At 39.4% G+C, this 16,659-nt stretch overlaps 1 protein-coding gene across 1 annotated transcript in view; it reads left to right on the top strand.

The window, feature by feature from the left end:
- Nucleotides 1-9,045: 9,045 nt before the first annotated feature.
- The window catches only part of LOC118773072 (aryl hydrocarbon receptor repressor-like), a 72,947-nt gene continuing 65,333 nt past the window's right edge, over nt 9,046-16,659 (top strand). The window contains exons 1-3 of the mRNA XM_036521827.1: nt 9,046-9,190; nt 9,668-9,758; nt 12,536-12,717. Coding sequence (XP_036377720.1) covers nt 9,697-9,758; nt 12,536-12,717 — 244 coding nt within the window. The 5' untranslated portion in view covers nt 9,046-9,190; nt 9,668-9,696. The remainder of the gene's footprint in view (nt 9,191-9,667; nt 9,759-12,535; nt 12,718-16,659) is intronic.

Raw genomic sequence — 16,659 nt, 5'->3', positions numbered from 1 at the left:
AGATGCCTCTAAAATATTAGTATGATAGTGCTGCATCAGAGAGGACAGAGGACACTTCCAACAGAAGTGCAGGGAGTGGTAAGAATGTTGAATTCAGTGGTTTCACTTCCTCTCAGTTTTACTCGAGTTTGACAGTTTGCTGCCTTCAAACTACCAGTTTGGTTTATGACATCATTGTATGTATCATTCTGTTTCTCTTTATTCACATAATAATGACTGCAACCTGGTCACTGTGTTTTTTTCTGTATTTGCTGTTGGAATATAGAGCTCAGCAAATTAAAGACAGTAAACTCCTGACCCTTGAAGATTGCATATGAACATATTGGCATTATGCACCTAAGTAGATGTTATCCATATCTGAAGTAGCATAAATGATTTTTAAATGTGCCCCACTGAATACTGTGCAATAAAACAGAATATTGAACATTGGTTGTAGGCAGTCAATTGACTGTATTTCAGTCTAGGTGCAATTTAACTTTATTTCACTGTTGAACTTTTGTACCTCTCATCTGGGTGATCTGAATGGAATTATGTTGACGACAAATATTGTTTTACGAAAACAATTACTCCATGTCTAAGACGTTTCCGTTCCAAATTCTAGTGTCTAGAGCGTTTGGATGCAAAATCATTTTAATTAAAAGGTCCCCATTGACAGCCAAGACACATTTGGAATTCATTAGTTTATTGTTGACATGTGCAATGCAAATGCGTTGAATAGTCTCATCATTTGTTTTTGCAGCCATAATGTAGAAAAAAATACCATCTGATAACTATTTTGTGAAAATCCTGGCCTCCGTACATTAGAACTCTTTTTGTCAGACAGGACCCTTGTTTTCCCTCACTGGGAGGAACAGTTAAGCTACCTCAGACTTCAATTTGTTCCAGGGCTGAAGATGACATGGGCGTGATAGGGTCAGCTCTTGCCTCCCCACTTCAAAGATTTGTATCAGATGGGACAGCCCATGAGCCACAAAGGTAATTGCAGTCATCGTCAATGCTGGTGAACTCACATGCAGTAAAGACGCAGTCTATCCACGACTGTTGTGACCAAAATACATTGGTCCCATAACTTAATTGCTCATTATGAGCTAGATTCACGTGGAAAGTTGCAGTCTGAACATGCGTGCCTATCTTGCCGAAGACATTAAAGCGAAGAACTAATTTTCCAACCGCCCTAAGGCAACAGCAAGGTAAAATATGAAACTTACTTTCATGTATGATATGTGCCTTTGATGTCCGAACGTAGACATGCGTATGGGAACATCCCTGTCTGGTATCTTCGGTTGGGTCCCTCTAGGCAGTTGGGGGGAAATCTCTTCCTCTTTCTTCAGATGTACTGATTCCCTGTTGTTTCACACTCTTCCCCCAACACATGCTGAAAATACAGTGGTTCCAATGCATTTTTACATGTTAGCATAACGTAACAACAGTCCCTTGAGTCTGCTTACCAGAATTAATCCCTGCAGAATTTGTACTCATCTGCGCAGGTGTGCACTTAACAACACCAATAGGAGTATCTGAAGCACTTAATCACAGTATTTACAATACAATGATTGCACTTTAAGTTACTGTGTTGTAAGTTTGAAGATTGTGGAATGAATACAATATTTGCTTTTATTCCCTAGCCCAAGTGACAAATATTAAAAATTCAGAGCCAGTTCCAATTCAAATACATTTTTGAATCCTTCAGTGAGTGGCATCTGTTGATCCTGAGGTGCACAATGTCAGGTTATCAATGGAAGGGAAAAGCGAGCGCATCTCTAAGCCCTTACAACCGCAGAAGTGTAATATGCAAGAGGCTTGTCAGGTACACATAATGCTTCCCAACACGCTAGTCGTGTCGAAGCCCAGCACGGCAGAGTGTAGCCGTGTCGAAGCGATCCTCCCGCCAATGTGAAATCTGCTCCGCCGTCAACTGTGCCGCTGGCACCTTTTCTTAGTAAGGTTAAAGCTTGACAGCACCTGAGGCTAAAGCCTCTAAAGCTTTCAGCTTGTGCATTGCTATCCCTGGGCCATTTACACTTGGCGTTGTGATGATAATGTGAAAGTGAAATCATGTCTTCGACTGGCTTCCAGCGGCTTAGGCCTGCGGATCCAGTCCAAAAGAGCGTAGCCAGGCTGCAGCAGGCTCCAGTTTCAGTGGATGCTGAAATATAGGGAGTGGGGAAATAAGCACACTATTACAAGTACACTTCATCTTTCACAGCTTTAATAGTTTATCAGTCTAGTTGTGAACATTTGAAAGAGCCTTCAGGTAGATGTGGGTCTCTTTTTTTAGTAATTCTAGGAAGCCTGAAACTATGTGTGGTATACAGTAATTATATTGGGAAATCTGGAGTGATGTGAGTGCAGTCGGCATCTTGGTTTGGGGCGGTATTGTTTGAATGATTTATTATTTTCATGTGTTGTGAGCAGATAATCTCTGATGAAACTGCAAGAACAAAAGCCAGGCTAATGTGCTTTTAATGTATTCCGTGGCTTTCTGATTCAGAATTTAAGACTCAACGTTGACCCCTTGGGACTCCCCATTTAACTCGCTGACCTTAATTTCACTGACTTTCACCACTTTGCTGCTTTTCGCACACAAGAATTATCATATGGCGTTTTTAGGTGCGTCCTCTTTTTTTATCCGATATTTCTTTAAGTGATGAATATAGTACTTCAGACAGATGGTTGTTCACACACACACATATATTATATGTGTATATATATATATATATATATATATATATATATATATATATATATATATATATATATATATATATATATATTTAGTCTCATTGCTATTGGTGATATTAGTGCCTTGTAATGTACTTAACTTAACTGTACCTAAACAACCCTTTTCCTGCAAAAACAGTTTCTGAAAAACTGTTTATTGGAATCTGTCTTTGAACACATATACAAAAAGAAATAGTATGGCTATAACATAATTCAGTTAAAGTCTGGCTATATTTTGGTCATAATACCAATGCTCAGGGTGAGGTAAAAGGTTAAATCATTGTGTCACCCACTTTCAAAGAGGTCTGTGGCAATTTTTTTCCAGTTCAGTTGAGTATTATCCTCTACTACACTACATGTCCATAGACTGGGTGACTCCTAATGTACAACTAATGCTCATAGTCAAAAGCCACTGTATTCAAATAAATAAACAAAGAAACTAATGTTGAGTTTTTTGACCATGAACATACTACCAGACTAATCTGCTAATCCCAGCTTCATATAGGAACAGGAGGAAGCTGACACAGTTGACATGTTGACTCATTTTGTATAATGAAGTAGACAATAATGTTGTGTATCCTCATGTGTTTGTGTCATGACATGCGTTATATAATGAAATGTATCTTATATCGTATCACTGGAAACATGCTGATATTGCTCTCGTGAGAACCCAATTGTGGCACAAAAGAGGGTCCTGGCAACCAATGGGGTCATGTTACAGGCTAGCGTAAGGCAGATTTTTTTACTGGCATGAGAAAATATGACTGGGCAGTTCTAATAACACAGACTGTGAGATTTTAAAACTTGGCTTGCTTTGAAGCAAAGTTTTGTGGTATTGACAATTCACACCAGACTTTTTGTGGTCCTGGTTCCTTGTCTGGGAGCCTGAGAGTACTCACTTTTAAACCAAACCATTAGGATGCTTTTTTTGATTTCCTGTAAGAAGATATATTTTGCATATGTATTTTTTTTTTACAATGACATGTGACCAAACAGATTCACCAGATGAAGGGAGAAGGAAGCAGGATGGCTCTGGCTGACCATTCTTTCTCTATAAACAACCTTTAAAGTCCCCTGTTGACCTTCTGAGGACTGAATTACATCACATCCCGTCATTTCTTGAATCACATGGTCACAGTTTGGAACATACCTTTATTTTGGGCTTGAGTGTAAAAAAGCATAAAACATTTTAAATCACCTTTGCTTTGTCATTTTTTTCAGGTGAATGTAATGAAACAAAAGTAATATTTTGTGCCGGATATCTTAAATTTTGCTGCAGGTGAAACAGTGAGTCGTGTTGGCATGCTGTGTGCTAGTTCCTTTTCTTTCAAGGAATGGATCTAAAAGAACAATTCAGGGACTTGGTAAAATTATGAACCACATTGTTTTCATTGCATTTCATGCTCTCCCGCAACTGTCATATAGAAGATACAAGCGCAGACACAAAATGCATGTTTGACAGGAAAATGTGGTTTGTGTAGTGTGTTTCAGAGTGCTTGATGACACGTGTTTTTCTGAAGTGCGGCATTGTAAAGCAAACCACAATTATCCAAAAGCCAGATTCCTCCCTGGACAAACTAGCAGTTGCGGAAGATGATTAGCATCCCTGGGGGGTCTTTGGAAAAGTGCAGATCTCTCCCAATCAGGATTACACCGATTTTTCTCCTCAAATCCCACAATGAGTATACGGTGCTGTCCAATGAAAGCCCTCGCGTGGAACCTGCTGCTAATGAGCATTGATCAAATGAGGTCAGCACCACTCTAAGCAACGCCAAATGCTTTGTTCGCGTCAAAAACATGCAAATGTGTCCATTGCAGTGTCCACCGATTAAGGTCTCTGCTCTTAACCTGACATGGCCAGAAGGTGCTTCTGGGTTTGTGGGAAAACAATGATCTCAGATGTCTCTGTATTTTACTCTTATATCTATATTTGCATAAATGCAACTAAATTTGACGTTTATGGGGGATCAGGTCCGTCGACGTTGGGTGTCATTATTCCTTTGGCTTGTCTCAGTTTTATGCTGTCAGCGTAAGTGTGGTGCATCATGTTGTAGGTTTACGGATATCTTGACAAAATGGCTGCAAATGAATATTCTCAGCATCTGAAACTGGGGTTCTATTCAGTAAATGCAAAGAATTGTAGTACATTTTCACCTGACTGGTGTTCCTGACACAAGTTATTAGGTCATAAGAAGAATACACACTATATTCCATTAAATTAAATCAGTTGCTACCATTAAAAAACAAAAAACAAAGAGGGCTTCATCACTGAAATTAGCAATTGATTCGATTTGACCACTCAGTGGAAATGCAGTGGTACACAATAGGCTAATGTCAGTCTAGTGGGCCGTGCACTAACAGCTAACCAGGTTGCGTGCGAAGACATGCTTCCTCTACAACTGTGAGAGCTTAATGATGCTTAAGTCAAGGCTAATCTTAAAGAGACTATGGAGAAGGGATCCTTTAGGATTTACACTGACACAAAACCCAGCTTTGAGAGCAAAGACTGACAGTGTTTCCAGGCCTCTGGCTCCACCTGTCATAACATTGACATATCACCCTCTGACTAATACACAGCATAACACATTGATTTTTATCTTTGTGAGTAAATGATATGCAAAGAGGTTATGCTTCCATTGTATTCTGGAGAGATACCATACTCGACAACAAAGCCATAACCATGGGACATCAATCACATTTCTCAACTCATTGCCCCCCACTAAGACCTTTATTATACATTGAAAGAAAACTAAGACTTAATATCAAATGCAGTTGTTGCAATATTGCAATACAGTTTATGCATTCTGAGCATGGCTTGCAATCTGGGCTCTTAAATCTTGTTTTGGCATGCAGTCACTCATGCTCACTGCATGATATGCTCATTGTTTTGAATCATTTCTAATTGCTTTGTGCAAATATGTTATGATAAGTAGCTTCAATTCAGTGGCAGACAGGATTTTTTTATTTTGAAAAAAATTATGAAAGGTATAATGCCCATCCATTCTGATGTGTTTTTTATGTCTCATATATAACATGGACTAAAGTGTGTATGCATGGCTGCAAGACCTTTTCCTGAAGGTACAGCATGAATTAGATTGCTAGCATCAACAAATCTGGCAGTTCATTAGATTAATGTCTGCTCTGTCTAAACTTTACATTGGTGTGAGCATGCTTCTGTGTCTGATAATAGGATTATTATTATTATTATTATTATTATTGTTATTATTATTAATTGTGTGTAATCACTCGTCTTTTGCTGTCCTTTTTACTCTGGGTAAGGGCATCTGCTGAATAATTAAATGAATTAAATAAAGATGAAGAGCTCATAACTGCCTTGACAGCAATTTCAAAATTCTTACAGAGATACCTCATTGTGTGTGCTATAAGTTAGTTTAACCACTGTTCTAGAATAAATGTTTGAATCCACATGTCTCATTGATAAAAGCGCTCTTGCAGTCATCTCCTACCGCTTACAGCTGCATACCATTCGCCTGACATCTATGATGATTTAAGTTGTGAGACTAGTTTCACGTTCAGGATCTCTGTGTATCTTTTTTTAATGAGGACACTCGCTTCTCATCCTTAGAGCCACAAAAAATGTAGACGTGAATTAAATAGTTAAGCCAACCGTTGTCTAGGGCCGGGTGGTGAGGAGGACTTGTATAAGCCTCTGCCTCCATCTCCTCTGCTTTAAAACATCCTGTTTGACTGGTTCATGCTCATCATCTGTGGATCATCCCACAGCCTTACGGTTCAAATCACCACACAGGAACCTCTCAACATTTCAAATTAATTACCTCATGGTAACCAAGATCTAACAACATGAGAGTGATCAGGCTACTGATATCACTTCTGTCTCTTTGCAATGTTCTGTAATATTTTGTGCACTATATGGAAGAATGTGGTGTTCCAGAAAAGTGTTTATGAATGATTCAACATATGCTCTGGCTTTATTTGATAACTATCCTAATGTCACTTTTTTTTTTAAATGGAAGACGATCAGATACATCATATTAACATCAGGTTGACTATGACAGACCGATGATCCGTGATCAGAACTACACATTTGACAAATAAGATGTACAGAACATTCAAATACACATTCCTTTATGAAAAACAAGAATTGAATAAACATAATAAATTCATTTTGGAAAACTAAAAAAAGGTAAATATTGGGCAATCAAATTGTGTAAGCACAAAGGATAGGCCTTCACGTGCTCTTGTCTGGTGATGTCACTGTCCTACAGTCCTGATCAAGGTGGCCTGAACCAAAGTCACTGGTAGTTCACTAATTATCTTTCAGAAAGGCCATGAATCCATTTCCCTGTGTACAAATGCTGTTTCTAAAGATGCATCTCTCCCTCTTTTTAGCCCAATTTAGTATAATTTTGATCCTTAACAATCCTCTCACTAATTAAACTGCATTTAGTGCTCTCAACATGTACAATCATAAGTGATAACAGTGACAATTATTACATTCTCCAGATGTAGTAATGCCTATGCAAACCTACTGAGTGAAGAATAGCTCAAATTTATGCTGATACACAAACTTAGTTTTATTTGAGAATTATAAAACTAATGGTGCAACACAAGAAGTATGTTGTAGATCTGCAGCCATGACATGAAAACATTTGCTGAACACATGTGGTTTGTATTTTGTGTTTTGCATATTTGTAAAGGTTTACCAGTATAGGTCTATGAGTTTTCATGGATAACTAGACATGACAAGAGGGCCAACCTGCAAATACATTTTATTTGGTACACATATTCTGGTAACAAAGTAATAGGGACAAAGTAACAATAGTTTTCAAAAAATGCAAAGCATTTCATTTGTGTTGCATCACTTCATAATGTCACTGTCGAATAAAATAAAATAAAACAACATTGGCTAAACAAAACACGAGACTTCTTTATCATTTATATTATTATTTGATTGCTAAGCAAAACAGGAATAGAAAAAAAATCGCAAAATGGTGAATGTGATTAAAGGCGCTAAATGTTTATCCGAACACGCGTTTAATTTGAATAAGGACAAACGAACTTTAGTGGGATATGCACGCTGTTCGAAATACCCTTCGGGTAATTATAAAAAAGCAAAGGATGACTATCCATTAAACAAACTACCTAGTACAATTTGTAATGTTCCTTTCACATAACCCACATCCTCTAGTCTTCTTTTTTTTACATTACAAGCGTACATTATGAATAAGAAGTCTTTTTTACTTTAGCAAATGCAGTTCCACAACTTTGCCACACGGACACAAAGCGGTCGCACTTATATAAGCAGTGTTGTAACGAATCCCTCTTGTGTCTGTCAAATTCGCCCATAAAGACGCGTACAACGTAAGCAAAATATTTCACATTCGAACTTGTCTGGTCTACTGCTACAATAAACGCATAAATGCCACGTACAGCAGGTTACCTGTCTGTGGTTTTTCATCTTGTTTAACCTCCTTGTGTATTTACCATCCAAAAGAGTTAAAGGTTAAGTGACGTTTTTGTAAATAGAGTCAAAAAGTAATTTTATTTACTTTCTGAATGCCCGACAAACGGTAACAAATTAGTTTATTTGCTATTTTAACATGCTATGGCATCTGACCGGAGGGTATTGTGACCGCTAACTGAACTCCACCGGCTGAGTTCACTCTACATTGACGCGCTGTACTGAGTCACCGCGTCCTAACATGACGCTTTTTACTTCCTTTTCATCTTCAATGTGGCCTCATATGCACCTCTTCCAACGATTCCCTTTTTGTTATAAAAACCCCATAAACGTTTTACTTTGCGCTTCATTAAAAAGAATATCCAAATACGCGCAATTGTCTATTATTAGATCTTCCAACGCACCACTGAGTCATGGGCATGTTGACGAGGTATTCCTAAAGTCTTTTCGTAAAGATCTGGATCTCAAATCCCCTTTTGTGTCCACACACGCAGTTGAAGGCTGTGTCAACACCAATGCGTTTTTTCGAAATGGCCCTGCAATCGCCGTTGCTCCAAATATCCGATCCATTTCGGACGAGGCGTAAAGGCAGCCGGGAGTGAGCGAAGGCTCTCTCTGAATATCACCCTCACAGGAGATTTGTAGTGGATTGCATTGCGTGTGATCCCTCCCCTCGCTCTGCGCTCTGTCCTGAAAGCTGAAATGCGTGTGTGTGTGTGTGCGCGCGCGAGTCTGTTTGTGAGGCTCAGAATTGCGTGCGAAGAGCTCGCCTTGTCATTCAGAGGAATCCGCCACCTGAAACACAAGGAAGTGAAGGCGACTCAATTGGGTATAAAACATCAACCACATCTGCCTCTAGCATTGCAAACTGATAAAAAACATCAGTTTAGAACTCCGGTAGACGGTTATTTTATTCTCCCAAGGAATTTGTCCAGTTTAAAAGTATAAACAGCTACATTTCAAATCATTTGAATGACACTGTATTGACATTTTACTGGATTTAAAATATATTGACAGAGCTGCTCGGTAAGTGTTTTCAATACTTTTACCTTTTATGCAAGACAGCTTTGAGAGCTGACAGACAGAGATGTGTTTTACAAGCTATTCATTTAATAACAATAACATTTCTGAATAGAAGCAGCATGTACAGAATGAGGCTTGCAACTGATGCTCACTATGCTGCTTTTCAAAGCTTTTATGCGATTGGTTCTCCAATGTAAACAGCAACCGCATGTAGGTAAAACGTTTTAAAATATCCTGTACTGTACATGAATTTTCTGTTATATTTCCCCCCACATATTAATTATGTTTGCATATTTACACTAGTTATTACTTTTTTAACTGATGAGTTTGTAGATGTAGGTGTGTGTTGTACTCTGTGTCAAGACTTAATTGGTTAGGCTAATATTTGTCCGGGAATGCTTTCTTTTTTGTATGTAGAACAAAATATTCATTTTTATATTAGTGTATGAAGTAAGTGTTACATTTTTATTTTTGTTTTAGCGCACCTGTTACCTTCTCAGAGTAAGATCATGATTCCACCGGGGGACTGCATGTACGCTGGCCGGAAAAGACGGAAGCCCATTCAGAAACAGTTACGTATCCCGCTATACCGTGCGGTTTGTTGGATGAAGTACTTATTGACTCTCGTAAAAAGTTGTTAAACATTCTTCACTTATGTGTTCTTAGTGTTTTATACTGTTGGGAGAAACTTTCAGAAGTTAATTACATGGCTTGACAAGCTCCCCTTTCAAAATTAATTGGAAACAATACAAGTAATAATTAAAGCGGGCTGGATTTTCGTGTATGAAATATGTAAAGCCATGGTTTTAACTTTTTAAAATGGTAATTTTCAGAGGGATATTGGGTGGATGTTTACGGCTTTTTAAATTTGAGTCGGAGGTCCCCACACTTTTTTCAGTTTTATTCTTAACAGAATTTTTAAAAATAATAATTTTCAAACACAATTTCAAGACGTCGTTGTTTAAAATAATGAAATAATGTGGAATAAATTTGAAAAGAACAGGCAACAGGTTGTATATTTTATTGAAAGTTTCATGTATCTTTATAAATATCTATAACTGGTTGTGGAATATGGTACTATATACATATATATATATATATATATATATATATATATATATATATATATATATATATATGATACCATGTGCATTAGGAATCTGGCACTTAAAGTTTTTGCCTGCTGAGGAAGTCAATGTTTAATTGGTTTTTACTGTAAACTGTAAGGCATTTGCCAGCCATCTTTCAAATGTTCTCTGCAGTTAAGGTCACATGTGGATTAAAGCAACATGACCTTTACATTTCAGCTGTCTTTCCCTACATTTGTTTTAAAAATTAGCCACAGTACCTCCCAGAGGGAGGAAATTAATTATTCAAATTCAAGTTGGTAACTGTGGGCACCATCCACAGTTTCTAAAACAGTTTACAGTTTTAGTCTTGACTTCTGATGTTTGAACTCTGATTTGTCTGTGGAAGCCTGTGCTTACAATACTGTGGTTGATATAAACAGCAGTAATCCACAGGGTCAACACTGTATTCATTTGGATATAACTGAACATGCGAGTACATTCTATTTTAACATTGATGACAGTACTTTAACTAACTTTATTGTTGTGAACAGAAGCCACACTTTGGTGATTGCATGCAAAGGATCTGTGTTGATACTCATCATGGCATACATCTCTACTCTTACGGGTATATTCCAGGTTAAATCTACTGCTTTTTTGATTGTTTGTGTAATACACTATAGAAACAGTTGATTTGTAACTAATAACAAACAATTAGTACATAAGTACAATAATAAATTAATTGAATACAGTGTATATGGGGAACTACAGTAAATACATAGCATATATATCCCACACCAGTAGTCTTTGAAGACATCTTAAATTCCTTAGTTTGAGTTAATTTACAGATGTTTGATTGTAACTGTGAGAAATGGGAAATTATGATTAATGATTGCTTAGTGTTTACATATTGCATGATTTTCTTGCTTTTTTTATAACACTGATTATTACTGTGAAAGAGCCGGTTTTTGGCCTTAAGCAGCTCAACCGGCTAAGTGAAAAAAAAGTGTTTGTGTTGAATATACAAACACTTGCATGTCGTTCCACACGCTGGCGAGGCTTCACTCTCGCATGGAGAAGTGAAAAAAAGAAGGGATGGAACATCATTTGGGACAGCCGGCAATGGAGCCAGTGAATGAAACTCATACTTGAAGTTTATTTAAAGACATGCTTTGAGTGCTCTGTGGCTTCACTGACAGAAAGCAGACTCCCATGGGCACCGCTACCTCATTGAAACTACAGGAAATCCAGCTGGTCTTACCATCCCATATGCAAAGGGGCAAAGCACAGGCGAAGAGAAAGAAGTTTTGATGGAGCACCTGTTTCGTCCAGAGGAAACAAAGAGAAGTCAGCGGCAGTGGGGCTTAGCCTAGCCGCAGCGGTGTTGTATGATGCAGATTTGGGATCTCAGTCTTATAGAGGGACACTGGGATCTGTTACCTCTACTGCATAATCAAAGCCTCTCTTAGAGGCTGGATGACCTTTCTTTTTCCATAAGTGGTTACAGGTCTGACTGTGGAGCTTTAACTAGGACAGCACTAATGAGTCATTGCCTTAATGTTTATTATGTGATATCTTTCTGTGCTATATTAGCCTGGGGATTTACTTGTTTGTCTTTATTTTTTTTCTTTTGCACTTTTGTTGTCAATGATACTATAAAATATACACTCTGACCAAAGTAAAGAAGCAACCAACTAAAAGGCTGTTGAATGACATACCAGTGAGATGGAATGTCAATGATAATTTATCAACCAGTATTGTGTAGGCTTTTATATTTGGAAACTTGAATTTGCTTACATTAGGTTGAAGTGACACAGTGTAGATGTTTGTTTTGGCAAACTTCCAGCAAGCTGCTGTTGAGCATTAAGTCCATTCATTACAATGTTTAAATTGCCTACAGGGTGTTGATTCTCATAACCATTGTAAGCAGTGGTATTATTTAGATTTCATAGCGGGTGTAACTCCCTCTGAGTGTACTTTAGTGCTACTGGTTTATGTTGTATGACAATTCAGGATAAAACTCTCCTTTGTGCAAGGTTTATGGTACTCTCTTTATGATCACGAGGTGAAAGTGATTTGCCCTCAATCTGACCACTGAGTCAGTAAGTGGTCTTCTTCCCATTTCATGCACTTTAATGGCAACTATGACTGACATTTGTAGGGTTATATGCCACTTCTTTACCTTTATGAAGCAAATTCAGCAGCTTTTTTTAAAAAAAAACCATAAGCAACCACAAGCTCTCTTTAGACACACTCTGAGCCCTCTGCACTGTGTCACCAGGAAACCGGCAGCAGTCAGCGAGAAGTCCAATCCTTCAAAGCGCCACCGGGACCGCCTGAACGCGGAGCTGGACCGCCTGGCCAGCCTGCTGCCCTTCTCCCCGGACATCATCTCCAAGCTGGATAAACTGTCAGTGCTGCGGCTGAGCGTCAGCTACCTCAGGGTGAAGAGCTTTTTCCAAGGTGAGGCCCTCCCACCGCCGCTGCTCCCTCACCGCACTCTGCTCCTGAGAGTCACACTGACGCCTGTGCATCAGTGGCATGCCACTTCATCCTCGCATCCTTTCGAGAGGAGCGAGTGCAAGTTACCACCCAAAGTTAAACTGTAGATTTTTTTAGTGTGTATCACTGGTCACTTAATATACAGCATTCAAATGTATGTTTGAATTATGAATCTGAATGAGGAAGCCTCCGCTTCAGGTTGTAAATTGGTGGGGGGGGGGGGGGGGGGTGCTTCCATGTGTGTGCGTGTGTGTACCTGCACACGTGTGTAAGTACTGACTAGACATCAAGGATTTCCTCACTGCTGGCTCCTGAGTGTCTCCTGTAAACCTGTCTCTGGAAGAGATCACTGGCCTCAGGTCTCAAATGACTTTTTTTAGACAGTGCGTGGCTGTAGACTCCAGAACACAGAGACAGCCTTGTGTGCACATCCTCGTTGCGCATGGATTGTTTCTTCAGTCATGCCTCTATCTAACTCAAATTTAGTGGGTGACGGCCAATGTTGCACAACACCCACTCCTGTGCATTCTTCTATGTCGAAGTATAAATATCTCTGTGCGGCTCTACTTGCAATTGTCTACTTGCAAAAATGCATGCAAACTATTTGATTGACCAATGTAGGATATGAAAGTAGCACCCCAACCTTCCACCCCCCCCCCCCATAAAAGAAAAAAAAAACTGAAAATTGTTTTCATAAAAACATGAATGATGGGGAACCAACCATGAAAATGCTGTATTTCAGACAGCCTGTGTCCAGACTTGGGTTGTGGTTCTCACATAATATCCCTGTAACTTTCCGGATGCAGAAATTCATCTAATCTCCCCCATAAATGCAGTTGTTACGACATCAACCAAAAAAGCTGATGTCACAGGCAACTTGTTTCCTGTCTTGGCTCTTATTAATAAATACAGCTGTCCCTCTTACCAAACATATTTTTTAAATAGAACTTATTTGTTCTTAGAAAACAGAAGTGGTAAGTTTGATCTGGCATCTGGTCATCCGTTTCACTGAATGTAGAAAGAATTTGTGTTTGTTTAACAATAGTGTATAATACTCAGTTGATTATTTCTAGTCTGGCCATGTCTTATCAGCCAGGCAAAGCTGTATGTTCATCGCTTTATGATATGCTCATTAGCACAAGATACACTATAATTTGTAGCAAATTATAGTGTACCTATAGGATCTCACAGTCCCAAACAGTTGTTGCACACTAATAAAGTGTTCTCTGTTTAGGGTAATAATTTAAGTGAAACACACACATAGGCTTGGTTCCCTCTCTATGGTCTGTTGAGAAAGAAGAGGAAGGGCTCTCCATATTTGATTGTCCTACCTGTCCCCGGAAGATCAACACTCAGTTCCCTCTACAGAAAGTGAAGTTCCCCCAAGTTTGTGACAGGGCCATCAGTACACGACCTTTAATTCAGCATGCTCAATGTCTTGTTATGAATGGTAGTGTCCTTGTTTAGAATACTACCTTGTATTGTGGGACTCCCTGAAGGTTTCCTGCTTTTTGCTATTAACAATTCTACTACTGCAAATGGCTCTCATAAATATTTGTTTTTAAGGAACAACCTAAAATAGTGTATGTTAATGAAAAAGAAATTAAAAAGTTTGTGAGCACTTTTATTACACAAAAACCTATAGGGTTGAATGGTATATGACACCTGCTCATTATGAGAGAGTCGCTATAAACCTGCAATCTTTGACAGACAGAACTGGAAATCATGCTGACAACTAAAACAAACAAAAACCTTAATTTCACTCAAAATAAACCTTATGTGGGTTATAGGGTTTTTCCAGGTCATCTCCATTGACTCATTTCCAGAGTCCAGACAGCCTTTGCGAACGTTTTTTGGGCTGAACGTTACATTGTGTCGGAGGGGGTTGTATATAATCCACCTTGGAATACTTCAGACTGACAAAGATGTTTCCCCTTGCCAGATGACTAGATAATATTTTCTCTTCTAAGTCATTACTTTTCCCCTCGGACAGTCTCTGGTGCATTCATGTAATATGAAAACAGACCAATATATTCCAGTAGCATCAATCATTGGTGCATTTAGTGTGTCTGGCTCCGTTTTTGCTAATCTTAGTGTTATTCCCCATCCACTGCATGTTCAATTATTTATGGGGCACTTCAGAAAAAGATCTGAAAACATCTCACAGCAAGTAGCGTTGTGGTTCTGATGTCAAAACAAACTACTCTGAGGCCTGAATGAGGCCAGGCTAAAATCACAGGCTCACTTTCAACATGTATTTCTTTCACTGTCATTGTTTCGCTGGTATTAACAGATTGATTACTTAACAGAACTGTCTTTTTTTTTTTTGTAAAAGTAAAGTAAAACTGAAAAAACCCAAAAGTATGCAGAACCTCTCTTCTCTTCAGCTCTCTCTGCATAATTAAGTGTAATTTAATTACGCACTGGCAGTTCGAGGGAGGTGCTTTTCTTGTTCTTTTTTAAGAAGTGTCAGAATGAATATATACTCAACTCACAGTAAGTTGTCCCTGAAATTAGGACAGCAGGAAAGGCACTGAAGCCGTGCAGCAGTGCAGAGCGGCGCGTGATTGGCTGAGGGTGTGTGTCAGGCTAAACAGGTGAGGGGAGTGGCCCGGAACAAGAACTAAGCTCTAAGGCCAAGCCAGTGAGCTGGCGCAGTGGAAATGCCCGCTCATCTCAGCCCTTGCTGAGGCGAGGTGCGGTCCCGTCTCCCTCCTCCCCTGCAAAACCACACACCCCCAAGCACCTCTCCCTGTTACATTCCTCACACAGCCCTGACAAAGCACTTCCCAGACCCTTCACCTCCCGCCAGGTGTAGCACTTAACAAGTCTCTTCCAGGCGGCTCACATGATATCCGCACACATGGCGGGCACATGGCGGGCCTGGCCCCGACGAAAAAACCAGCGTGCGCATCGCTCAGACCCAGGTGATTATGAGGCCATTAAAGGTATCACAGTTACACTTCGGGATGGGGGCATGTGGGCTTGATCGTCGGGAGGGGAGAGCGATATTCGTGTCGATATTTGCGAGGCACATGTTGGGCCTGAGGATTCCTGGGTCAGAGAGGGAGAAAGAGATATTGATCTCTCTGTGGTTCACAAAATGGAAATAGAGTGGGAGGGAAATAAATGCATCTGTTATCAGTAGTAATGGTTGTTATTATAAGAAGCAAGTGTTGTAGGCAGTGTTAAAACAGCTAAATACATTAAGACCCTCCCAAGGGGATTGAGTGAATTGAATCTGAACATTCCCATGTACACACTAAGTAAGTATATTTGGAACTTGGGGGAAAAAAGGACAGTCTATGTCTGCTGACTGTGCTGTCCCAGCCCTGCTGATAGGGCTGACTGCAGCTCCTAGTGACTACAACATGCTTCTGTAAGACCACTAGAGGGACAAAGAGAGAAGCCTGCATGTTGCAATGAGGAAAGAAAGACAGAGGGGAAATGTTGTGTCAGTCTGAGTTGCAATGGAAAATAGCAAGCAAAAACAGAAGGCAATACAAGCAAACAGAAATGGCAGAAACCACAGCAGATGTTTTACCTTAGATGGTAGCTTAACCATGGAGTTTATCCCCCTCTCTTGAGTTGAGGGGTGCCCTGTGTGGGTAACAAGTAAGACCTGTCCTTACTTAGCCCAAACAGTAAGCATACTTTACTGAGCAGGCATTTAGTGGCAATTTTGCTGATTCAAATCTAGTGAAATAACTGTGATCACAGAGAAGATTGTGTTATATTTGTGAGTGGAAGATGTCAGATTCAGTTGTGAAATTGCAAAGATGTCAGAATCTGATGTCAGGATTTGGTTATGCAACAACTATAATGAGGGTTTGACAACCGGTTGCTTCATATTAATGCCACATTGACAATCCTGATATTGCTATGATAGTGTCTATAGTGCAA

The sequence above is a fragment of the Megalops cyprinoides genome, chromosome 2 (genome assembly GCF_013368585.1).
Source record: "Megalops cyprinoides isolate fMegCyp1 chromosome 2, fMegCyp1.pri, whole genome shotgun sequence".
NCBI lineage: Eukaryota > Metazoa > Chordata > Actinopteri > Elopiformes > Megalopidae > Megalops > Megalops cyprinoides.
The sequence above is the reverse complement of the archived record's forward strand: the minus strand, read 5'-3'. Positions and strand labels throughout refer to the sequence as shown.